The 25,808-nt window shown below is 41.7% G+C and overlaps 1 protein-coding gene across 1 annotated transcript in view; it reads right to left on the reverse strand.

The window, feature by feature from the left end:
* Window positions 1-2,449: 2,449 nt before the first annotated feature.
* The window catches only part of LOC140727495 (neural cell adhesion molecule 2-like), a 1,581,686-nt gene continuing 1,558,327 nt past the window's right edge, over window positions 2,450-25,808 (reverse strand). The window contains exons 16-18 of the mRNA XM_073044851.1: window positions 20,577-20,781; window positions 5,130-5,246; window positions 2,450-3,357 (exon numbers count right to left, since the gene is read on the reverse strand). Of these exons, the coding sequence (XP_072900952.1) occupies window positions 3,246-3,357; window positions 5,130-5,246; window positions 20,577-20,781 (434 nt within the window). The 3' untranslated portion in view covers window positions 2,450-3,245. The remainder of the gene's footprint in view (window positions 3,358-5,129; window positions 5,247-20,576; window positions 20,782-25,808) is intronic.

Below are 25,808 nucleotides of genomic sequence, written 5' to 3' on the forward strand. Positions count from 1 at the left end.
AACTGAAGTGTCCAAATGTGAGGGATTTGCACGTCCAAATTATCCCTAGAGAGGCGGGTTCAAGGAATCAAACTTCCAGCTTTTGGGTAGAAATTCAGAAAAAGTAAGGGTCTTAAAGGGACTTTCAGACTTGATCATACTTAAGTTCTCCCCTTTAGAAAGTCTGCCACGGATGGTCCCAAGCCCGGCTGTGAAAGGAGGAGGGTAGGCATGAGTCTAACAACCTGATCCCATAAAAACCCAGAGTTACAGAAACACCAACAGAAGCTCCAATGTTCTCATCCCTGGAAGATCCTAGCAAGAAAATGGCCCACACATGGACACAGCTGGAAAGACTAGCCCAGGACAGAGTTCTTTGGCAAGCTGCTGTCGGTGGCCTGAGCCCCAGTAAGTAAACTTTCCCTTAAAGAGGACTATGCCTTCGCCAGTGATGTCACTCCCTTCACCCAACCACCTTTCCAGGTATAACTGATGGTGAATGGCTTCCAACAGGGAAAATATAGATAGAAAGAATTTCTATTTACCCCATCTGCTCCTCCTCTGCCTCTCCGTTCTGGGAGGAATAGGACAGTGCACCAATCTTTGCTCTTTCCACCTGCGGCCTCTCTGCGTTCCCTCCGAGAGACGGCTATGTGGTGTGAACCCCTTTGCTGGGAGTGAGGAAGGAGACACCTGCGCTGGAAATGAGGAACAAAGTCTGGAGCTTCACTCTGCTTGTGAAGAGAAGGGCAAGGAAGTTCCACCTGAACGGAGGAGAGGGGGCCTTGAGTGACGGATCTCTCAAGGGTGGCTGGTCAGGAAGAGCCCAAGAAGGGGAAGGGTAAAATCCAACATTGGGGAGGTGAATTTTGGAAGGGGAGAGTGTGTGAAGTACGACCAATGGAGATCAGATTCCGACATCACACCCTCAGGGAAATGGCACAGAAAGAGGCCACTTGGACCACTGTTCCTGGGCACTTCAAGGGCCCTGACTTGTCTCAGCCAAAAACCCTTTCCCACTCTCTATGTCTATTCCTTCCCTTGGATGCTTCCAAGGTCTCCTATTCCCACTGCACATTGTTTTGATGAGGCTGGCAGTAAACAAGAACAGGTTCTTCCCCCCCCCCCAAAAAAAAAACTGACTCCCGTAAAATTTTGCCTCCTTTTGGAGTGAACCTTTCCTAGTGAGTGGGAGGCACCCCGAGATTCATTGGCCACTGAACTGGATGGAAGCTGCAGTGAGGTTAATGACAGACAGCAGAAAAGGGGTCAATTCACCTCTAGTGCGGGCTCCAGTCAGCTTCCCTTGAATGAAATATATGTACCTTTTTGAGGAGAGCACAGATATCTCAAATCACAGCTGAAATTTTCCCTTCTTACATTTAAATCTAGAAATACTCCCCAGTCAAAGGTTGGCCTGATTCATATCCCAGGGGTGATCTCCCTCTTGGTCCTGATAGGCCCTTCCCGATCGAAACCGCACAACAATAGCACCGAATATGGTCAAAAGGTAACACCCATTGAGAAGAAGACTTCAGATCTTCATCACAAACTGTTCTTCTTGAGAAAAAATAACAATGTTTTTTTTATAGCAAGGTTAAAAAAAATCCAGACATTTGAAGAAATAAATCAGAAAATTATAGGAAGTAGAGTTACAGGTGAGGACCACCTGTCCACGTGCGGGCAACAGGGAACCAAGCGAGGGGTCGGAGGAGTTCAGTCACAAAATGGCTCTTCAAATAGCAAGGGGCATGGCAGTGCAGTGGCCAGGAATCAGACCATTTACTGCTGCTGAACTGATGAGGATGCGGGTATCCTTGACAGGGGGCACTAGAGATATTTCAGGGAAGGGAAACTTTGGGGGCAATCACTAAGATGGAGCTGTCCTCTGTGAGTGCTGAGTTGGGTCTTAAGTATGGCCTGCGTGTTTCTTTTGATTACCTTACACTCTCATCTCCAACTTACCAGGTTCAAATTGACACAAAGTCAAAAAGCAAAGTTTTTGTCACTTGTCGGTGAATTATGATGCAGTTTGGCAAGAATGTAGAATGATACAGCTAACAGAGCACTGTTCCACACTGATGTTCCAGAATATGTTTTCTAATTTCTCTTCTCTGTGCATCTGGGCCAATGGCTTTCTTTGTTGGTTGGGCCAATATCTCTCTGTTGGCTAATCCAATGACTCTCTCCTCCTGTGTGGTTGGGCCAATGTCTCTCTGTTGGCTAAACCAATGACTCTCTCACTCTTTGTGGCTGGGCTAATAGCTTTCTCTGTTGGCTAAACCAATAACTCCCTCCTTGGGTGTGGTTGGGTAATTGGGCCAATGTGGGGGGAGAGAAAGAGAGAGGATGTGTGTGTGTGTGTGTGTGTGTGTGTGTGTGTGTGTGTGTGTGTGTGTGTGTGTGTGTGTGTGTGTGTGTGTGTGTGTGTGTGTGTGTGTGTGTGTGTGTGTGTGTGTGTGTGGTGTGTGTGTGTGTGTACACGTGCAGAAATTAATTTTACAGGTGAAACCAGAAGTCCATTATGGTCCATAAACACTTTTCTCCTGGTGTCTGCACACAAGACAGTTAGCTATGTGAAAAGGGATCGCTCCGATATCTGAGAAGCTTTGTGGAGAGGGTGACAGGCCAGGGGTTGGTGGGGATGGCTTGGTGGTTGACAGGTTCCAAGAAACTCCAGAGGAGAGAACATGAAGGTGCAGGTGTGTGATAACTGAGAACAAAAAAGAAGTTTTTGGTGATACTGATCACCAATCCTATCTGTATTGAATTGTCCAAAGCTAACTATCTGATGACAATATCCTCCTCCATCTCAGAAAACTGAAAGCAAAAAAGATGGTGACACAAGGAATAAAGTCGCATTCTCCTGCGTTACAAGAATAGATAAAATACCTCACTGACTGGGAAACAACAGACTGATTGTTTTGTCTGCTATATAATATATGTATATATATTTACATAGATAAAGAGCAATATAAAGATTGTTTTTAACTTTAACTCCACAATATCATTTACAAGTTACACTTTTTTAAAATTTTCTTAACAGCAAAAGGGGGGAAAATTAAGACAGAAATATTTTTTTTCCAAAAATCCTTCCAGAAAAATGAGGACAAATTTTGATTTCTTGTATTACTGATAATGCAACTTAGGAACGTTTCCAAAGCCATTCTAATGTCTCGACCTCACAAATATGGATTCCCCTTCCTACAAGTATTGGTTGCAAGGTTAACGGTGCTTTGCCTGTTTCTTGGGCAGAGTTCTTCCCATCATGCTTTGGTGCAGTCTTCTTTCGGCTGGATGATGTCATTAGGCACAGCCTCTTCCATGTTTTCCGGACTCAAGGATTCTTTGCCATTTCCTTCCTTTAAAGGTAACTTCCTGTGAAAATAGAGACCGTGAGAATAGTCACATGAACTGCCAGGCACTTGGTGAAATTTATCCCTAACAACAGTCTGAACCAACTTCCCACAATAATCAATGGAATTACCACAGGTGGGTTCTAATATTTCATTACAACAGAGAAAGAGGCCACTTGGCCCATTGAATCTATGCCAGATTACAGGACAATCCTTTTGTCCCACTTGCTTTTCTTGTAACCTACATTCCCACTAATGCAGGAACATAAGAAGCTGCAGAGATCCATTGTCTTGGCCCAATGCATCACAGGCACATCCCTCTCCACCATTAGGACAATCGACGTGCAGTGCTGCCTCAAGAAGGGAACATCCATCATCAATGATCCTGACTATCTGGACCAAGCCATCTTCTCACAGCTACCATCAGGCAAGAGGTACAGAAACCTAAACTCCCATGCCATGTTTGAGAACAGCTACTTTCCTTCAACCATTTGGTTCTTGAACCAACTTGCACAACCCTAATCACACTATAAACACTTCGCACTCCTATTAACTTTTTAAAAATTCTAGTTTTCACTTTCCTTGCATAATTTATGCTCAGAGCATGGAACAATACAGGCCTTCAGCCCCCAATGTCGTGTTGACCTTTTAGCCTACTTCAAGATCAATTTAACCCTTCCCTCCCACATGGCCCTCCATTTTTCTTTCCTCCACGTGCCTATCTAAGAGTGTCTTAAATGTCCCTAATGTATCGGCCTCTACTGCCATTCCTGGCTATGTATTCCACACACTCACCACTCCCTGTGTTAAAAAAAACCTACCTCTGACATCCCCTTCTTTATTTTCCTCTGATCACTTTAACATTGTTCCTGAGCAATTACTACCCTATAGTGATATGGGACCTAAGGCTCGATGGTAGTGAAAAGAGAGCATGTCTTGGAGTGTGGGGACACCTCGATGATGGATGCTGCTTTCTTTTGTCAGTGCTCCTTGCAAATGTGCTCAGTGGTGGGGTGGGATTAGCACCAGCCCAAGGAAACCTCAACATCAACAATGTATGGCTTGCTGAGAATTGTGTTTCACTGAAAGAGATCCAATTTCATTCCTCTAACATTCCTCCAAGAGAACCACAAGTCTGTCATAGGGTTTGTACACAAGAACATAAGAAATAGGAGCAGGACTAGGCCACTGGGCCCGTCGAGCCTGCTCCACCATTCAATAAGATCATGGCTGATCTGACCAAGAACTCACCTCCACCTACCTGCCTTTCCTCCTTAGCCCTTAAATCCCTTACTATGCAAAAATCTATTAAAAATCAAGTTTGGAGGCTTCCGTGCCTCAAAGACCTGGAGAGCTATATTGGCTAGGGTCAGGGTCTTGTGTTTTGGCTCTTGGTAGGGTCACACATGCCAAACAGGTCAAAGGGTAAAGGCCAGACTAAGAGTGGTCCACTGGTCCTCCAGGTTCAGGGGTTCAGCTAAGGGCTAACAAGCCTGTCGGGTAAAAAAATATTGTTACAGGAACAGCAATGAAGAATCCTTCTATATCTGAGTGCGATGGTATGGCCAGACAGAGATTGGAGGATTTTCAATGCTGCATTAAACGCCAGTGGCATAACAGGCAAATGAAAATGAATGAACAGGGAGAACAGAGGCCGATTTTATACCTCATCAGACGGTATAAGCACTGAGGCATTAGGAATGGCTGAGGCACAGGGGATGCTCCCATCTTACAATCACCCTAATCCCACCACCGTCCTGGGAGAAAGAGAGGGGCTGTGTTGACCAGACTCACTCAGGCTCTGTGAGGGGGGTGGTCTCATTTGGTTCATTTGCTGAGCACCCATCGTGGTTTGTGATTGGTTCATCTTCCGTCCTCATCTCCACTATTGGCTCCTTTGATCCATCCTTTCTGGGGAGGTAGAACGGAGAGCAGACATAGAGTTAAACAGTAGGGGGCACCACACAACACCATAGGCTCCCCCCCCTCCCCACCATGTCATCCAGAGTGGGAAATATCTTGCCACTCCTTCATCATGGCCTGGAACATCTCCCCAATGCCACCTTTGTAAGAAGGGCTCCAGCAGGTCAGTAAGACGCCTTTCTCCCACCCTCTCAGTGTACCCGAGTACAGCCTCAGCATACGGGTACACCATGTCCCGGTAAAGCTGAGACGAACATCCATAGAACATGGAGCAGTACAGCATAGTATGGCTCTTCAGCCCATAATGTGTGCTGACCTTTTAACCCTCTCCAGGAGGAATCAAAATCTTTCCTCTGACATTCTTCATTAATCAAAGTGACTATCTAAGAGTCTTTTAAATGCCCCTAGTGCACCTGCCTCTGCCATCACCCCTAGCACTGCCACCAGGGGCCCATGGAAATGACCCTAGTGCATCTGCCTCTGCCATCACCCCTAGCACTGCGACCAGGGGCCCATGGAAATGCCCCTAGTGCACCTGCCTCTGCCATCACCCCTAGCACTGCGACCAGGGGCCCATGGAAATGCCCCTAGTGCACCTGCCTCTGCCATCACCCCTAGCACTGCGACCAGGGGCCCATGGAAATGCCCCTAGTGCACCTGCCTCTGCCATCACCCCTAGCACTGTGACACATGCACTTAGACCGGGGATCTCAATTTGGGATCCATGGATGCTTTGTTTAATAGTTTTGGTCCGTGGAGTAAAATGCTTGGGAATCTCTGACTTAGACCATAAGACATAGGAGCAAAACTAGGCCATTTTAGGCCACCTGCTCCACCATGGCTGATTCATGATCTGTCTTAATCCTGTCATTTCCTTATAACCTTTAGCACACTTACTACTCTTGGTCTTAAAAAACGTACCTCTGGCATCTCCCCTATACTTTTCTCCAATCACCTTCAAAGTTATGTCCTCTTGTATTAGCCATTGCCACCCTGAGATAAAGACACTGGTTGTCCACTCTATCTGTGCCTCTTACCATCCCTTTGTCAAGATGTCTTACATCCTCATTCACTCCAAAGAGAAAAGCCCTAGCTCGCTCAACCTATACTCATAATACATGCTCTCTAATTCAAGCAACTCTCCTCTGCACACTCTCTAAGACTTCCATATCCTTCCTATAGTGAGGTGACCAAAACTGATCACAACACTCCAAGTGTGGGCTAACCAGAGTTGTAAATTACCTCACGGCTCTTGAGGAGGAAGTTTCTCAACCGGAGGATGGTGAATTACCTTCAGTCTGAATTTCCCATCCTGAGATCGTTCCATTTACCTGCTTTTATTAAAATTTACTCTTTGAAACCTTTCCTGTCAATGAACCGGTCCAAAGGTTAGGGACCTATCTGGCAGATTTTGTTTCCTCATTGTTGTACATTGCATAAACGAATTGACAATCCGATAGTCAAACACACATTACGTATATGGTTTCAATTCGGAAATTTTTTGGGTTTAATCAATTTGTTTTAACTATTCTTATTGTATCCAATTTCTTTTTTCATCCTTCTATTATGGACCAAGCTTATTCAGCTTGGAAGACTAAAGGAATACTACGATTTTCTGATTTATTTTTGGATAATTGTTTTATGTCTTTTGAACAATTATCTAATAAATATAATTTGCCCAGATCTAATTTTTTTTTAGATATTTACAGATTAGGAATTTCTTATACACTGTACTTCCTACCTTTCCAAATCTTGATTCTTTGGGTATTTTGGAGAAATTGTTAGAACTAAATCCTTTTCAGAAAGGTGTAATATCAAATGTTTACAATATAATTATGAAAATATGTTCAGAGGCCTTTTATAAGATTAAAAATGATTGGGAAAGAGAACTTAACTTTACTATCCCTATTGAGAATTGGGATAAAATTCTTCAATTAGTTAATTTATCCTCTATATGTGCTAAACATTCATTGATACAGTTTAAAGTTGTGCACAGGGCTCATATGTCCAAGGATAAATTGGCTCATTTTTATTCCCATATAAATCCTATTTGTGACAGATGTCATTCTGAGATAGCTTCTTTAACCCATATGTTTTGGTCATGTCCACTTTTGAAAAAATATTGGAAAGACATTTTCAATATTATTTCCACGGTATTGAACATTGATTTACAACCTCATCCTATTACTGCAATCTTTGGTTTACCAATGATGGAGTCAATCCATTTATCTTCTTCTGCTTGTCGGATGATTGCATTTCTTACATTAATGGCTAGAACATCTATTTTGTTGAATTGGAAAGAAATTAATCCCCCTACCGTATTTCATTGGTTTTCTCAAACTATGTTATGTCTAAATTTGGAGAAAATTAAAAGTGCCGTATATGACCCTTCTATTAAATTTGAAAAGATTTGGAGGCCATTTATTCAATATTTTCATATGATGTAATTTGACCCTGTTCCAATCCTATTTGTTTTTCCGGTTTTGATTATATATATTGTTACGACCATGCCACAACTCTGAAGGGCCGAAGGGTACGAAGTAGCCCCCTCCTTTTTGAGAATCGCCAGATCACTATTACTTCAGGTCTGGAGACCCAGGAAATGAGAGAGAATCCTCATGGGCTTGGAATGTGTGTCCTGCCCTCAGTGAGACAAAGCCACGGATAACGGCCATTGTCTCTTGGAGACGGACTTGTGTATTGAGTACTGTACTGTTCAGTGAAGCCCTCAGGGAATGACCAATAGTGGGCTGGTTGAGGGATGGCCTCATCCCAACCTGATTGACATCTGAGACCCCGTGAGTAAGGATAAAAGAGGGTCTGGGGAACAACCCCTTATAGATGCACCAGGAGAAACGCTAGAAATCCCGTGACAGCGTAATAGCGACAGCCGGTGGAGAGCCCACGTGCGTCCTTTTCCATTTGCCTCGGAATTGGTGGGCCTCACCACGGAAGAACGGCTTTAGCTAAAAGGAGAAACCAGCCCCAACGACATTTCGAAGGATCGACATCATAAAAAGGAAAAACTGGCAAGTTCTAAAAATCCGTCTCTCTCTCCAACCAAAAGCTGCAGCCTGAATGAACGTGAGTGACTTTTATATTTCCATCGGACAATACATTATCCCCTAGACAACAATAGAGCTATTTCTTGTTGATTATTATTATACCCGTGCTTTTAGATTTAGTATTGACGATGTATATTATCTGTATGTTTGCATTGATATTATTTTTGTGTATTTTTATCAATAAATACTGTTAAAAATAGTACCATCAGACTTCAACGGACCTCTCTATCTTTGCTGGTAAGTGACCCAGTTACGGGATACGTAACAACTTGGAGTTCTCGTCTCGAGATTTGATACCAAATTGGGGAGCCAGTGAATCGGGCTTGTAAGTCCAAACTTGGATCTGGTACGCGGGTAGCCAGACGGGAAACCAGCAAAGATGGACGTGGATGAATTTATAGAAAACCCGACTCTGGAGGCGCTACAGGCGGCCACCAAATCGGACTTGATAAATATTGCGAAGGGACTAAACCTCACAGAGGTGAGGTTGTCAATGAAAAAGCGGGAGGTGCGGAGGGCCATAACTCAGTATTATATTGGGAAGAATGTGTTTGCAGCTGAGGTATTGGAAAATATCCCTGAAAAGGCACCAGCTAGTGGGACGGCTCAGTTAGAGTTGGAGAAATTAAGGTTGGAACATGAAATTAAATTAAAGCAGCTGGAAGCAGCTGAGAAAGAGAAAGAACGGGCTGACAAGCAAAGGGAGCATGCGCTCCAGCTAAAGGAGTTAGAGCAGGACAGAGCTGAGAAACAAAGGAAGCATGAAGTGCAGTTAAAACAGCTGGAAGCAGCTGAAAAAGAGAGGGAGAGAGCTGAGAAAGAAAAGGAAAGAGCCGAGAAGGAGAGGGAGGCAGAGAAACAGAGGCAACATGACTTGGATATGGAGAAGTTAAGGCAAGAGTGAAGAGCTCAAGGGTCAGACCGAGAGGAGCAGTTTAATGTTAGTCGGGAGTTGAGGGTAGTACCTCCGTTTGAGGAGACGGATGTTGATAGCTATTTCTTGCTTTTTGAAAAGGTGGCAGTGAATCAGAAGTGGCCCAAAGAGCAGTGGGTGGCGCTGTTACAAAGTGTGTTAAAAGGGAAGGCACAACGGGCATATGCAGCGTTGTCCATGGAGGAGGAAGAGGCGGAGAATTATGCCAAAGTAAAGGAGGCCATTCTTCGGACTTACGAATTGGTACCTGAAGCGTATAGACAAAAGTTCAGAAATTTAAAGGAAGGGTGGAATCAGACGTATACCGAATTTGCCTATGAGAAGGGTGTGCTCTTGGATCGCTGGTGTACAGCAGAAACAGTGGAAGAGGATTTTTGGCGTCTCAGGGAGTTAATTATGATTGAGGAATTTAAAGGTTGTGTTTTGGAGGATATCCAGATGTATTTGAATGAGAAGCCGAATAAGTCCATCTCCGAATTTGCTAGGTTTGCAGATGAATATGCCCTAACCCACAAGACAAAGTTTTCCTTGAATAAAAGTTCTCAGAGAGACAGTGGGAACGATCGAGAAAGCCCGCTGGCTGAGGCAGAGGTCCCACCGGGAGCTAGTGGTAAGATTGAGGAGGAGAGGCAAGACGGCCAGAGATTTCCGGGCTTGACTGTTTTAATTGTGGAAAGGGGGGACATATTGCATCTAGGTGCTTTGCTCTTGAGGAAGGAGACAGGAAAATGGAAAGCCGCAGTCCCTATAGGATATGCCATGGTAATCAGTAAATCGACAAGAGAGCCCCGGCTAGACAGAGTACGAGAAGGGTCTGAGACTTGTATGTCAAATGGAACCGTGTCTGTGAGGGAGGGAGACCCACCAGTTCCCGTGCAGATCTGGAGAGACATGGGAGCTGAACTGTGTTACGTACCCGTGACACGTGACAGTGGTACCCTTGTCACGTGACTGGGGTTGAAGTTATACTGGACATGAGGTAATGGTTTTGTGATGGTGGAGTGATGTCATTTTCCCGCCAGTAGAGGTCATGTGACAGGTTTTTTTTACAGGGTATAAAAGGAAGACCCACCCTGTCAGGTGGGGCAGTTCGTGGCGGAATTTGCCAAGATGACTTCATGTCCCTGCGTGATTTAATGTGATGACGCAGTTTAGTTAAAAATGAAGTTCTATATAATGCCTAAAGTTTAAAAGGTCATTGCCAACGGTTTCTTTGCTGGTGGAGAGTGAAGAAAAGTTTGGAAGGTAAAAATCGAGGAGAACCGATTTTCGAAGGTGGAAAAGTTCGACCTTGTTTGATCCTCATTCGGAAGGATTTCGTTGACTATTCTCGCTGTTAATCCCTGGGATGACCAGAAAGGATTGAGAATAGTGTGGAAAGAAAGGTCAGTACCTTTAAGCCGTTATATTTTATAAAATTCTTCGTGGGAAAGTTCGACGCCGGGGAATCGAAGGACAACGACGTGGAAGAGAATTTAAATCGCCTTAAAAAGTCTCTCCTTTTAAAAGGACTGTGAGCTTTTGAACTTTCGGCATACCACTTTAAAGAACTGTTTTATTTTCAATACCGCTTTAAAGACTGTTTGAACATGCAGCGCTATTAAGAACTGTGAATGTGTCGCACAGCAGCTGAGTTCTGATTACGTTTGGGTTTGTTTACTTTTGAGGGGGTTTGTTTCAGTGTTTAATAAATGTGTTATTTGTTATAAAAACCCTTGCCAATCTCATCTGTATTTATTGTTGCCTGAATACGTAACATTAATTATGGGGGCTCGTCCGGGATTGAATCGTTTGTGTTTAAAATGTTTTTTGAATTTTGAGTCGGTGTTTTGGTAACGGGGAATACTCGATTCTTTTTGTTTGATTGGCTTGTGAGTGGTATTCGGCAACGATGAATATTGATGAGTTTCTGGATTCGCCAGACGCGGATTTGTTAGCGAAGGCGAAAAAAACTGAAGTATCTGAGATTGCTAAGAGATTGCAACTTAAAGGTATTTTGGTGACTACATCAAAAGCTGTAATACAGAGAAAAATCGCATCACATTTTGTGGCTTCGGGTCATTTTGATGAATCGATTTTAGAATCGTTTCCAATAAGTAATCTGGAGATGCAGTTGCAAATTGAACAAATGAAGTTGGAACAAAGTAAAGCAGAGTTGGAGCGTTATAAATTGGAATCTGACCAGAAAAAGAGAGAGTTTGAATATGCAATGGAGAATTTAAGGTCTGGGAATCAGTCTTCTGATTCTAAAAAACCGTTTGTTGCTAGCCAAGAAATTAAATTGGTTCCTCCATTTAGTGAAACAGAAGTGGAAAGATATTTTCAACATTTTGAAACTATTGCTCGGATGTCAGAGTGGCCGAAAGATAAATGGTCAGTGTTGTTACAGAGTGTGATTAAAGGCAAAGCACAACAAGTTTACACAGCTTTAACTGCTGCGCAAGCATTAGATTATGATATTGTGAAAACAAATATTCTCAAAGCATACGAATTAGTCCCAGAAGCTTATAGGGAAAGATTCAGGAGTTTGAAAAAGTCTGTGGAAAAGACTTATGTGGAATTTGCCTATGATAAAGCTATGTGTTTTGAGAGATGGGTTTCTTCTAAAAATGTAAATGAGGACTATGATACATTGAGAGAGCTGATTTTAATGGAGGAATTTAAAAGAAGCATTCCTGTTGAAGTAAGGACCTACTTAAATGAGAGGGATACTGATAAATTGCAGGACTGTGCTAGATTAGCTGATGAGTATGTTTTAATCCATAAGAATAAATTTCCTCAGGGTAGAATTTTTAAGAGGAAAAATAATATGGAGACTCCAGGTAAATTAGAAATTAAATCAGAGGTTAATGAGAGAGGTAAGGAGGAAGGAAAACCTGTGAAGGAAAGACAGTTTGGTCTTATTTGTAACTATTGTAAGAAACCTGGCCATGTAATAGCTAACTGTTTCAAATTGAAAAAGAAAGAGAAGGAAGCAGTTCCAGATGCTTGTGTGCAACATACTGAAGCACCTGTAAAGTTACAGGGTTTGGTAAACACAAATGAGGATTTGTTAGAGTCTGACAAAGTTAGAAAGGGATATGATCATTTTATAACTGAAGGGTTTGTATCCTTGAAAGAAGGATCTACTCTGGTGCCAATAAAAATTCTTAGGGATACTGGAGCTTCTCAATCACTGATGTTAGATAGTGTGTTGAAGTTTAATGAAGAGAATGATACTGGTGAGGTAAATTACATAAGAGGTGTTGGAAGTGATTTTATGCCTGTACATTTACATAAAGTAAATTTAAAGTCAGGGTTAGTTACAGGATTTGTTAAAGTAGGATTACAGCATAGCTTACCTGTGAAGGGTATTTCTTTGTTGTTAGGTAATGACTTGGCAGGTGAACAAGTTTTTCCTGAAGTGCATTTGACAATGGAATCAGAGGAACCAGAGATGAATTCTAACCCAGATTCTTCCTGTGTTGTGACTAGAGCTATGGCTAAAAAAATTGATGTGCAGAATGAGGTTGTTACTCATGACTGTTCGACTCAGGATTTGAGTTTTGAGGATGTGTCAGAGACTTTCTTACCTTGGTTGTTTAAACAAGATTCTGGGAGTAGGTCTGACTATGAAGATTTATCTCTGTCTCGGAAGGAGATGATAGCAGAGCAGAATAGAGATCCTGAGATTATAAAATTAAGGGAACAAGCTTTACTAGGTAGGGAAATTGAGAAGGTGTCAGTAGGATATTATTCGGAAAAAGGAGTGTTGATGAGGAAGTGGAGGTCGCCTACAATTCCTGCAAGTGAGGAATGGAATGTTGTTTATCAGGTAGTTGTTCCTAAAGTTTATCGGAATGAGATTTTGACTTTAGCTCATAGTGTGCCTTTAGGTGGACATCAAGGGGTAAGGAAAACTGTGGACAAGATTTTAAAACATTTTTACTGGCCTGGTCTAAGAAAAGATGTGGCGATGTTTTGTAAGACGTGCCATACTTGTCAAATTGTGGGTAAACCAAATCAGGTTACACCAGTAGCTCCATTACAACCTATTCCAGCATTTGGTGAACCGTTTTCTAAGGTTATTGTAGATTGTGTTGGTCCATTACCAAAGACAAAAACTGGTTATCAGTATTTGTTGACTATCATGTGTACTTCGTCTAGGTTTCCAGAGGCAGTACCACTTAGGAATATAAAAGCTAAAACTGTGACGAAGGCTCTTATAAAATTCTTTACTTATTTTGGATTGCCTAAGGAAATACAAACTGATCAAGGTAGTAATTTTATGTCTGGATTGTTTCAACAGATAGTTTATAAATTGGGAGCTAAGCAAATCATTTCATCTGCATACCATCCAGAATCGCAAGGTGCCTTGGAGAGGTTTCATTCTACTCTCAAGAATATGATTAGGACATATTGTGTGGAAAATGAAAGTGACTGGGATGAGAGTATAAACTTACTTTTATTTGCAGTAAGGGAATCGGTACAGGAATCTTTAGGTTTTAGTCCATTTGAACTTGTGTTTGGGCATAGAGTTAGAGGACCTTTAGCTTTATTGAAGGAACAGTGGATTAGTAAGGAAGTGCATACTAATTTGTTGGACTATGTTTTGAAATTTAAGGACAGGTTACATAGAGCTTGTAGTTTAGCCAAGGAAAATTTAAAGTTGGCTCAGGAGAAAATGAAAACTTGGTATGATAAGGAAGCTAGGATGAGGATGTTTAAGCCTGGAGATAAGGTGTTGGTTCTTTTCCCAGTGCAGACAAATCCTTTACAAGCTAGATTTCATGGTCCTTATGAAATTGTGTCTAGAATCAATTATGTGGATTACGTAATAAAAACTCCAGATCACAGAAGGTCAACACAACTTTGCCACATAAATATGATTAAACCATATTTTGAGAAACAATCTGATACTGTGACTGTTGTGGTTAGTGAGAATGAGTTTGATTTAACTGGGAACATGATAGATGATTCATCTGACTTTCATTCTAAATCTAACATTGTTTCTGTTAGGTTACCTAATTCGACCATTCTGGAAAATATGGATGAGAAATTAGCACATTTACAGCTAGAGCAGAAACAACAGATGAAGGAATTGATTTTTAAGTATAAGGATTTGTTTCCAGATGTTCCGAGAAGGACTACTATAGCTTCACATGATGTAGATGTTGGAGATGCCAAACCTATTAAACAACATCCATATAGGATGAACATGGAAAAATGTGAACTTGCTGAGAAAGAAATTGAATACATGTTAGAGAATGATATTATTAGACATTCTAACTCGAATTGGAGTTTGCCATGTGTTATGGTGCCAAAACCTGATGGTAGTATTAGGTTTTGTACGGACTATAGGAAGGTGAATGCTGTAACGAAAACAGATGCATATCCAATTCCTAGAGTAGATGATTGTGTAGATAAGGTTGGGAAAGCAAAGTTCCTTACAAAGATTGATTTATTGAAAGGGTATTGGTGTGTTCCATTAACGGACAGAGGTAGAGAGATTTCTGCATTTGTAACTCCATCTGGGTTATATGAGTATAATGTTCTTCCATTTGGGATGAAGAATGCCCCAGGTACTTTCCAGAGGATGATTAATTCTGTGATTCAGGGATTGAAAGATACTGATGCTTATATTGATGATTTAGTGACAGGAAATGATACTTGGGAAGCACACATAATTGCGGTGGAGAAATTGTTTGAAAAGCTTTCAAAAGCTAACTTGACTATTAATTTAGCCAAGAGTGAATTTGGACATGCCACTGTGACTTACCTTGGTTATGTTGTAGGTCAAGGTAAGGTAGCTCCTGTTCAGGCAAAAGTTCAGGCAATTTTAGAGATTCCCACTCCGACGGGGAAAAAAACTCTCAGAAGATTTTTGGGAATGGTAGGATATTATCGAAAATTTTGTAAGAATTTTGCTAATGTTGCCCTTCCATTAACTAACCTTCTGCAGAAGAAGGTGAAGTTTGTGTGGACAGTGCCTTGTCAGGAAGCATTTGAAAAATTGAAAACAATGATATGTCAACAACCTGTGCTTAAGGCACCTGACTTTGAAAAACCTTTTTCATTGGCTGTAGATGCTAGTGATGAAGCTGCGGGAGCAGTATTGATGCAAAGGAATGAGGGTGATGAGGTTGATCATCCAGTAGCTTACTTTTCTAAGAAATTTAATAGGCATCAAAGAAACTATTCAACAATAGAGAAAGAATTGTTATCTCTTGTTTTAGCTTTAGAATATTTTGAGGTATATGTTGGTACAACTCAAAAACCACTTATTGTTTACACTGATCATAATCCGTTAGTTTTTCTGAGTAAGATGAAAAACAAAAACAGAAGATTGTTAAATTGGAGTTTGATGTTACAGGAGTACAATATTGTGATAACTCATATTAAAGGTAAAGATAATGTGGTTGCTGATTGTCTATCTCGATGTTGAATGTACAATGTAATATTTTTTTTTATTTGGAGTGGTTTTTTTATTGTAACACTCCTACTGTATTGTATATTGTGTATGTTATATAATTTATACATTTGTTTTTCTTGTAAGTGATTGTTAAAATTTTTGTTCTTGTCAGACCAAAAATGTTTTTTTTGGAGGGAGGTGTTACGTACCCGTGACACGTGACAGTGGTACCCTTGTCACGTGACTGGGGTTGAAGTTATACTGGACATGAGGTAATGGTTTTGTGATGGTGGAGTGATGTCATTTTCCCGCCAGTAGAGGTCATGTGACAGGTTTTTTTTACAGGGTATAAAAGGAAGACCCACCCTGTCAGGTGGGGCAGTTCGTGGCGGAATTTGCCAAGATGACTTCATGTCCCTGCGTGATTTAATGTGATGACGCAGTTTAGTTAAAAATGAAGTTCTATATAATGCCTAAAGTTTAAAAGGGCATTGCCAACGGTTTCTTTGCTGGTGGAGAGTGAAGAAAAGTTTGGAAGGTAAAAATCGAGGAGAACCGATTTTCGAAGGTGGAAAAGTTTGATCTTGTTTGATCCTCATTCGGAAGGATTTCGTTGACTATTCTCGCTGTTAATCCCTGGGATGACCAGAAAGGATTGAGAATAGTGTGGAAAGAAAGGTCAGTACCTTTAAGCCGTTATATTTTATAAAATTCTTCGTGGGAAAGTTCGACGCCGGGGAATCGAAGGACAACGACGTGGAAGAGAATTTAAATCGCCTTAAAAAGTCTCTCCTTTTAAAAGGACTGTGAGCTTTTGAACTTTCGGCATACCGCTTTAAAGAACTGTTTTATTTTCAATACCGCTTTAAAGATTATTTGAACATGCAGCGCTATTAAGAACTGTGAATGTGTCGCACAGCAGCTGAGTTCCGATTACGTTTGGGTTTGTTTACTTTTGAGGGGGTTTGTTTCAGTGTTTAATAAACGTGTTATTTGTTATAAAAACCCTTGCCAATCTCATCTGTATTTATTGTTGCCTGAATACGTAACAACTGTCATTGATTAGCAGTAAGGTACTGGATTTTGGTCGCAAGACGGGAATGGTAGATGTGAAAGGAATAGGAAAAGGGACAGAAACGGTGCCCTTGCATAGGATCATTATGAATTGTGAGCTGGTATCTGGACCAGTTGAAATGGGGGTGCGATCAGAATTCCCGAGAACTGACGCGGACGTCCTTCTGGGTAATGATTTAGCTGGTGGTAAGGTTTGGTCAGCAATGAAGCTGACGAGACAGCTGGTGGAGGTCCCGCCCCTAGATTCCAAGATCTATCCCGCATGCGCGATCACTCGCAGCATGTCGAGAAAGGCAGCTGAGAACGAGAGCAGTTTAAATCCGGCCAATATCGATTTGGCCGAGACGTTTTTACCGACCCTGTTCCACGAGGGTTTAGAGGGTGGTAAAACGAAGAATAGTAAAGTGAAAGAGAGTAAGGGAGAGGAGGTAGACCTGCCCTTAGCGAGGAGAAAATTTAGCGAGGCACGAAATAAAAATGAGAAACAGATAAAGCTGTTAAAAGGTCCAGAGTTGGACATGGATGATCTGTCTGGTTTGGCAGAACTGTTTGAAGAAGTTGAAAATTCTAAAGGTGTTCCCGATAATGAAATGAGGGCAGTCCTAGATGAAAAGGATGCCATTACCTTGAAGAAGTCTGCTGGGTTGGCAGATGAGGTTGTTTCAGCCCACGGGGTTGAGTTTACTCCGGAAGGGAGTTGCCCAGAGAGTAGCTGGGAGGATCAAGGGAATTTAGAATTTGAAAAGGGAACGGGTATTGAAAGCCTGGAAGAGGCAAATGTCCCGTTTGAGTGTGTCCAAGATGTGGATGCACGTGGTACTGAACCTAGTAATGGAGCTCAGAAAAAGTCTGAGGTATTTGATTCAGTTGAAAAGGAATGCAGTCCTTGTGGGTCAGATGGACTTGGTTCAGTGAAGAAAGGGTTAACCTTGGTAATAGTGGGAAGTGAGAGTTCCCAGGTGTTTGTGCTCGAAGGTGTGTTAAAAGTTAGTGAGGAGATAACAGGTGGTGAGGTGAATATTATTATTGAAGGAAAAGGGAAAAGTGTAGTTTTCAAATCGAATGAAGAAAATTAAAAGTCTGAATTGATGTCAGACGCAGCAACCAGGCTACAGAGACAATGGCTTGGTACCGTGGTGCCTGTGAATCAATTACAGATTGAGTTAGGAGGTAAAGGGGCCCCACACGCTATTGTTATTCCAGAGTGTGGTGTGAAACCGCAGAATTCGAAATGCTGTTTGAACAAAGAGGGATCGCTGGCATTGAGAACTAATCGCCTGAAGGGTCCTGAAGAGAAACCTAGCAACTTGCGTAAAATTAAAGAATTGTGTGAAAATTCGGAAAATGGTCTAAGTTTGGAACACATTGTTGATAAAATAACTCCTATGAAAGGAGCGGGCGAAAGCCTATTTCGCCAGGGTGCACCAGCTCACCACGTGGGAATTAACTGGAAAAGAGGCGAGGGTTAATGGAATGCCATTTTTAAATAGCAGAAGCCGGTTTTAAGGGATTTCGACAAAGCATGTGAATAATAAAGACAACCCCCATGGAAGCTTGACTGTTAAGTTTGAAAGTAACATAAAGATTAATATTTGCATGAACTTTTGTAGTATACCCGTAAGCTAAGATCACAACTCTTTAGTTTTTGTTTGCTAAAGAAAAATAAGAAATAAAAATAGGTGGTTATTAAATTGGAGTCTGATGCTACAAGACTTTAGTAAGGTACAAGATGTTAAGATATTAAAGAAGTGACAATGCAATCGGTAACTGTTTAGATGCTGAATTGAATGTATAACTGTATTACTCAGTAGAAAAAAAACCTTTTGTATTGTGTTAGATTCTAAAATCCTATAAGACTCTGTATTACTTCGTTTTTACCGATGGTAAAAACGCGTTGAAGAAAGGGGGTGTTACGACCATGCCACAACTCTGAGGGGCCGAAGGGTACGAAGTAGCCCCCTCCTTTTTGAGAATCACCAGATCGCTATTAATTCAGGTCTGGAGACCCAGGAAATGAGAGAGAATCCTCATGGGCTTGGAATGTGTGTCCTGCCCTCAGTGAGACAAAGCCACGGATAACGGCCATTGTCTCTTGGAGACGGACTTGTGTATTGAGTACTGTACTGTTCAGTGAAGCCCTCAGGGAACAACTCTGAGGGGGCTGGTTGAGGGATGGCCTCATCCCAACCTGATTGACATCTGAGACCCCGTGAGTAAGGATAAAAGAGGGTCTGGGGAACAACCCCTTTAGACGCACCAGGAGAAACGCTAGAAATCCCGTGACAGCATAATAGTGACAGCCGGTGGAGGGCCCACGTGTGTCCTTTTCCATTTGCCTCGGAATTGGTGGGCCTCACCATGGAAGAACGGCTTTAGCTAAAAGGAGAAACCAGCCCCAACAACATTTCAAAGGATCGACATCATAAAAAGGAAAAACTGGCAAGTTCTAAAAATCCGTCTCTCTCTCCAACCAAAAGCTGCAGCCTGCATGAACTTGAGTGACTTTTATATTTCCATCGGACAATACATTATCCCCTAGACAACGATAGAGCTATTTCTTGTTGATTATTATTATACCCGCGCTTTTAGATTTAGTATTGACGACGTATATTATCTGTATGTTTGCATTGATATTACTTTTGTGTATTTTTATCAATAAATACTGTTAAAAATAGTACCATCAGACTTCAACGGACCTCTCTATCTTTGCTGGTAAGTGACCCAGTTACGGGGTACGTAACAATATATATATATATGATGAGAGGATCGGAGTTGGGGACACTGACGATTTTATAATTTTTTTTGTAGATACTATAAACAGCCCTTTTTTTTCTTCTTTCTTTTTTTTCTTTAATAGTTAGTGGTTAGTTTTTTAGTTTAGTTTTTCTTAGGGTATTAATATTTTTTTTTCTTTTTCTCTTTTCTGTTTTTTTTTCAATATGATTTACCTAGTTTTTTTTTGTTTCGTTTATATGACATTTGTATCATTCATGATTTGGGAAGACTTAACTATATTGTACTTATTGCTTGTGTATCCTTTTATGTTCATTTTAATTTTGTAAGTTTGTAATCCCATTATCTATGTACTAATCTTATCATGTTGATATTAATAAAAAGATTGAAAAAGAAAAAGAAAGGACTCTGATGATGGGATTCTCTCTTCCCTTGGGACCATGGTGGTGTGACTTTCTCTTCCCTCGATGAGACACCCTTCTTTCTATACTTCGATATAGGGACTCTCTCCTTTCCCCCAGGACCCTAAGAGTGGACACTCATTAGTAAGGTTAAGATGGTTAAGCCTCCCTCTTCACCTGGGCTCTCTGACTTCAACTTTCCCACCCGTCTGGTTTCACCTCTTCCTTTCTAGCCGGTCCCCCTCCCTTCCTCCCACCTTTTTATTCTGATATCTTCCCCCTTCCTTTCCAGTCTTGAAGAAGGGTCTTGGCCCAAAACATCAACTTTTTATTCCTCTCCATAGATGCTGTCTAACCTGTTCAGCTCCTCCAGCGTTTTGTGTGTGTTGCTCTGATATTACGATTCAGATTCAGGTTCAGATTCTGATTCCGATTCAGATTCAAGTTCAGTTTCAGATCCAGATTTATTTATCACATGCACACTGAAATGTGTTGTTTCATGCACCTAATGATGTGCTGGGGGCAGCCCCCAGGTGTTGCCAGACATTCTGGTGACAACTTAGCATGTCCACAATGTTAATCAGAGCAAGAACAACAGCAAAACAAGCCCTCCTCCAACTACTCACACACACACAGATAGGCCCCACCCCAGGACAGGCCTCCAATCCTTTGCTCTCTCCAGAGGCCAGCAAGACTAGATACCCAAAAACTTTTACTTACAAATAGGCCGCTTTGCCTTCTTCTGCCTCCTTGACCTTGGTGCTCGAGCCATTCTTTTTCCCACAGATCCTTGTGGTGATGCACATCAGCACGCCGCACTGCTTCGTGAAGAAGCAGCTGATGTCCGCTATGACCAGGATTAGCAGGAGAGCAGCAACAGTGAGGCCAACCACGGCCCCAAGACCCAGGTTCCGGAACAGGGTGTCTAAGAGGCAAAGGAATGGCATATCGATAATGTTTAGTGACTGGTCTTTTTGTCGAGTGGTCAAGGTCTTTTTGGTCCATGGCCTCCTTCACTGCCACAATGAGGCCACACTCAGTTGGAGGAGAAACACCTTGTATTCCATCTGAACAGCCTTCAACCAGATGGCATGAGCACTGATCTCACCAACTTCGGGTAATTTCCACCCCTCTCTCCTTCTCTCTATTTACACTCTCCATTGTGATTCTCGTCTCACCCATACTCTTCTTCTCAGCGTCCCCTGGTGTCCCTCTCCCTTCCCTGTATTCCATGGTCCACTGTCCTCTCATCTCAGATACCCTCTTCCTTTCAGCCCTTTATGTCTTACCCCAGCGTCTTACTTCACCTCCCCTCTCCCACCCACCCACCTTTCCTCTCTCCTGGTCTTACTCTATCATCGGCCAGCTTGTACTCTTCTCCTTCCCCCACCTTCTTATTCTGGCTCTTCCCCCTTCCTTTCCAGTCCTGATGAAGGGTCTTGGCCCGATACGTTGACTGTTTACTCCTCTACATAGATGCTGCCCGACCTGCATTTTGTGCATGTTGTTTTTGATGATCAGTTGTGCTCTTCCCCACCCAATGACAACTTGCCCTGCAGGCCCATGGATGGAAGAGCAATGCGGCACGAATGGACTTCCACCATGAGGTACAAGAACAGTTATTACCCCACAACGATCAGGCTCTTGAACAACTACACTTGCTTGCCCGTCCATTGAGATGTTCCCACAACCAATGATCTCACTTTAAGGACTCTTTATCTTGTTATCTCATCTTCTTGTTATTTATTGCTAGTTACTTATATTTGTATTTGCACAGTTTGTTAGCTTTTGCACACTGGTTGATTTTTCATTGATCCTGTTATAGTTATTATTTTATAGGTTTGCTGAGTATGCCCACAGGAAAAAGAATCTCTGGGTTGTATGTGGTGATGTATACGTACTTTGATAAATAAATTTACTTTGAATTTTGAACTTAACTCTCCACTGGTGTAGACTAGTGATTGTCCACACCATCTTCATCTCTGCCCAATGCAAAAGGGAAGAGATGAAGATGAAGAACTAGATCATGCCCACGCAGCATTATCTAGCTCTGTCAGATCCAAGGAATGGGAATTTCATGTAGTGGTCATTATGGGAATGATGGAAACTTTAGAGAGGGCGCAGAGGTGATTTACCAGGATGCTGCCTGGATCAGAGTGCATGCCTTATGAGGGTAGGTCGAGTAAGCAAAAACTTTTCTTTTTGGAGAGCAGGAGGATGAGAGGTAACTTGATAGAAGTGTACAAAGTGATAAGGGCCATAGAAAAAATGCATAGAGACTCTTCCCCAAGATGGAAACGGCTAGTGTGAGGGGGCATTATGTTAAGGTGTTTGGAGGAAAGTATAGGAGGGAAGATCAGAGAAAATCTTTTTACAAAGGGAGTGGTGGGTGTGTCGGACATGCTGCCAGAGATAGTGGTAGAGACAGATACATTAGGGACATTTGAGAGACTCTTAAATAGACACATGGATGATAGAATAATGGAGGACTGTGTGGGATGGAAGGGTTAGATTAATTTAGAGTAACTTAAAAGATTGGCACAACATTGTGGTTTAAAGACCTAGAATATAAAATCAAGGACAAAATGTTGAGGCTTTATAAAGCGCTGGTGAGGCCTCACTTGGAGTATTGTGAGCAATTGTGGGCTCCTTTATCTAAGAAAAGTCGTGCTGACATTCGAGGGTTCAAAGGAGGTTCACAAAAATTATCCTGGGATTGAAAAGCTTGTCATATGAGAAGTGTTTGATGGCTCTGGGCCTGTATTCACTGGAATTTAGAAGAATGAGGGTAACTTCATTGAAACCTATCGAATGTGGAGAGGCTTTGATAGAGTGGATGTGGAGAGGATGTTTCCTATGGTGGGAGAGTCTAAGGCCACAGGACACAGCGTCAGAATAGAGGGGCATCCTTTTAGAATGGAGTTGATGAGGAATTTTCTTCAGACAGAGAGTGGTGAATCTGTGGAAATTTGTTGCCACAGACAGCTGTGGAGGCCAAGTCTTTGGATATATTTAAGGCAGAGGTTGATAGATTCTTGATTGGTCAGGGCATAACGAGAGATGGAGAGAAGACAGGAGATTGGACTGGGAGGGAAAATAGATCAGCCATGATGAATTGATTTGAATTGAATTGACTTTATTACTTACATCCTTTATATACAGTTGAAGTCAGAAGTTTACTTACACCGTAGCCAAATACATTTAAACTCAGTTTTTCACAATTTTTGACACTTAATCCTAGAAAACATTCCCTATCTTAGGTCAGTTAGGATCACTACTTTATTTTAAGAATGTGAAATGTCAGAATAGTAGTAGAGAGAATGATTTATTTCAGCTTTTATTTCTTTCATCACTTTCCCAGTGGGTTAGAAGTTTACATGCCCTTTGTTAGTATTTGGTAGCATTGCTTTTAAATTGTTTAACTTGGGTCAAATGTTTTGGTTAGCCTTCCACAAGCTTCTCACAATAAGTCGCTGGAATTTTGTTCCATTCCTCCAGATAGAACTGGTGTAACTGAGTCAGGTTTGTATGCCTCCTTGCTCGTGCATGCTTTTTCAGTTCTGCCCACAAATTTTCTATCAGATTGAGGTCAGGGCTTTGTGATTTCCACTCTAGTACCTTGACTTTGTTGTCGTTAAGCAATTTTACCACAACTTTGGAGGTATGCTTGGGGTCATTGTCCATTTGGAAGACCCATTTGCGACCGAGCCTTAACTTCCTGACTGTTGTCTTGAGACGTTGCTTCAATATATCCACATAATTTTCCTTCCTCATGATGCCATCTACTTTGTGAAGTGCACCAGTCCCTCCTGCAGCAAAGCACCCCCACAACATGATGCAGCCACCCCCATGCTTCACGGTTGGGATGGTGTCCTTCGGCTCGCAAGCCTCACCCTTTTCCCTCCAAATATAACAATGGTCATTATGGACAAACAGTTCAATTTTTGTTTCATCAGACCAGAGGACATTTCTCTAAAAAGTAAGATCTTTGTCCCCATGTGCACTTGCAAACTGTAGGCTGGCTTTTTTATGGCGGTTTTAGAGCTGTGGTTTCTTCCTTTTCCTTTCATTTATCTATCTTTTTATTAGTTAAATGAAAAAAGTATACACACACACACACATATATAAAAGCAAGAGGAGAATTATCACAAATATCTATATCAATAACAGCTTTGAATAAAAGGAAAAACAACATTATCAAGATCAAAGTATTAATCTAATAGTATATAATAAAAAGGATAATTGATTCTCCACTTATCCATAAAAAGAAAAAAAAAGAAACTTTTATAATTGCCATAAACAGAAAGAAAAAAACCCAAAACACAAAAAAGCAAAAAAAAAAAAAGAAAAAAGAACTGGGCTGCTCAAACTGAGCGTGAAAACCAAAGGTTTTTCCTTATTGAGCAGCCTTTCAGGTTATGTCAATATAGGACTCGTTTTACTGTGGATATAGATACTTGTCTACCTGTTTCCTCCAGCATCTTCACAAGGCCCTTTGCTGTTGTTCTGGGATTGATTTGCACTTTTCGTGCCAAAGTACATTCATCGCTAGGAGACAGAATGCATCTCCTTCCTGAGCGGTATGACGGCTGCGTGGTCCCATGGTGTTTATACTTGCGTACTACTGTTTGTACAGATGAACGTGGTACCTTCAGGCATTTGGAAATTGCTTCCAAGGATAAACCAGACTAGTGGAGGTCCACGATTTTTTTTTCTGAGGTCTTGGCTGATTTCTTTTGATTTTGTTTGTAAACTTCTAACCCACTGGAATTGTGATATAGTCAATTAAAAGTGAAATAATCTGTAAACAATTGTTGAAAAAATTACTTGTGTCATGCAAGAAGTAGATGTCCTCAATGTCTTGCCAAAACTATAGCTTACTAATATGAAATCTGTGGAGTGGTTAAACGAGATTTAATGACTTCAACCTAAGTGTATGTAAACTTCTGACCCGCTGGGAAAGTGATGAAAGAAATAAAAGCTGAAATAAATCATTCTCTCTACTATTATTCTGACATTTCACATTCTTAAAATAAAGTAGTGATCCTAACAGACCTAAGACAGGGAATGTTTTCTAGGATTAAATGTCAGGAATTGTGAAAAAGTGAGTTTAAATGTATTTGGCTACGGTGTATGTAAACTTCTGACTTCAACTGTACATGAGGAGTAAAAATCTTTACGTTACACAGCCGTCTAAATGTGCAATGTGCAATTTATAGTCATTTATAATAAATAGTATGTACAACAGGATAGTCAATATAACATAGAAATACAGTTGTATCAGCATGAGTTAAGCAGCCCGATGGCCTGGTGGGAGAAGCTGACCTGGAGACTGTTGGTCTTGGCTTTTAATGCTATGGTACCATTTCCTGGATGGTAGCAGCTGGAACAGTTTGTGGTTGGGGTGACTTGGGTCCCCAGTTATACTTCAGGCCCTTTTTACACACTTGTCTTTGTAAATGTCTTGAATAGTGGGAAGTTCACACCTACAGATGCACTGGACTGTTCGCACCACTTTCTGCAGAGTCCTGCGATTAAGGGAGGTACAGTTCCCATACCAGGCAGTGATGCAGCCAGTCAGGATGCTCTCAATTGTGCCCCTGTAGAGAGTCCTTAGGATTTGGGGGCCCATACCAAACTCCTTCAACCGTCTGAGGTGCAAAAAGCACTGTTGTGCCCTTTTCACCACACAGCCGGTATGTACAGACCACGTGAGATCCTCGGTGATGTTTATGCTGAGGAACTTAAAGCTGTTCATCCTCTCAAGCCCAGATCCATCGATGTCAATAAGGGTCAGCCTGTTTCCATTCCTCCTGTAGTCCACAACCAGCTCCTTTGTTTTTGTGACATTGAGGGAGAAGTTGTTTTCTTGGCATCACTGTGTCAGAGAGATGACTTCTTCTCTGTAGGCTGCCTCATTGTTATTTGAGATTAGGCCAATCAGTGTAGTGT

Source organism: Hemitrygon akajei, chromosome 5 (assembly GCF_048418815.1).
Source record: "Hemitrygon akajei chromosome 5, sHemAka1.3, whole genome shotgun sequence".
Classification (NCBI taxonomy): domain Eukaryota; kingdom Metazoa; phylum Chordata; class Chondrichthyes; order Myliobatiformes; family Dasyatidae; genus Hemitrygon; species Hemitrygon akajei.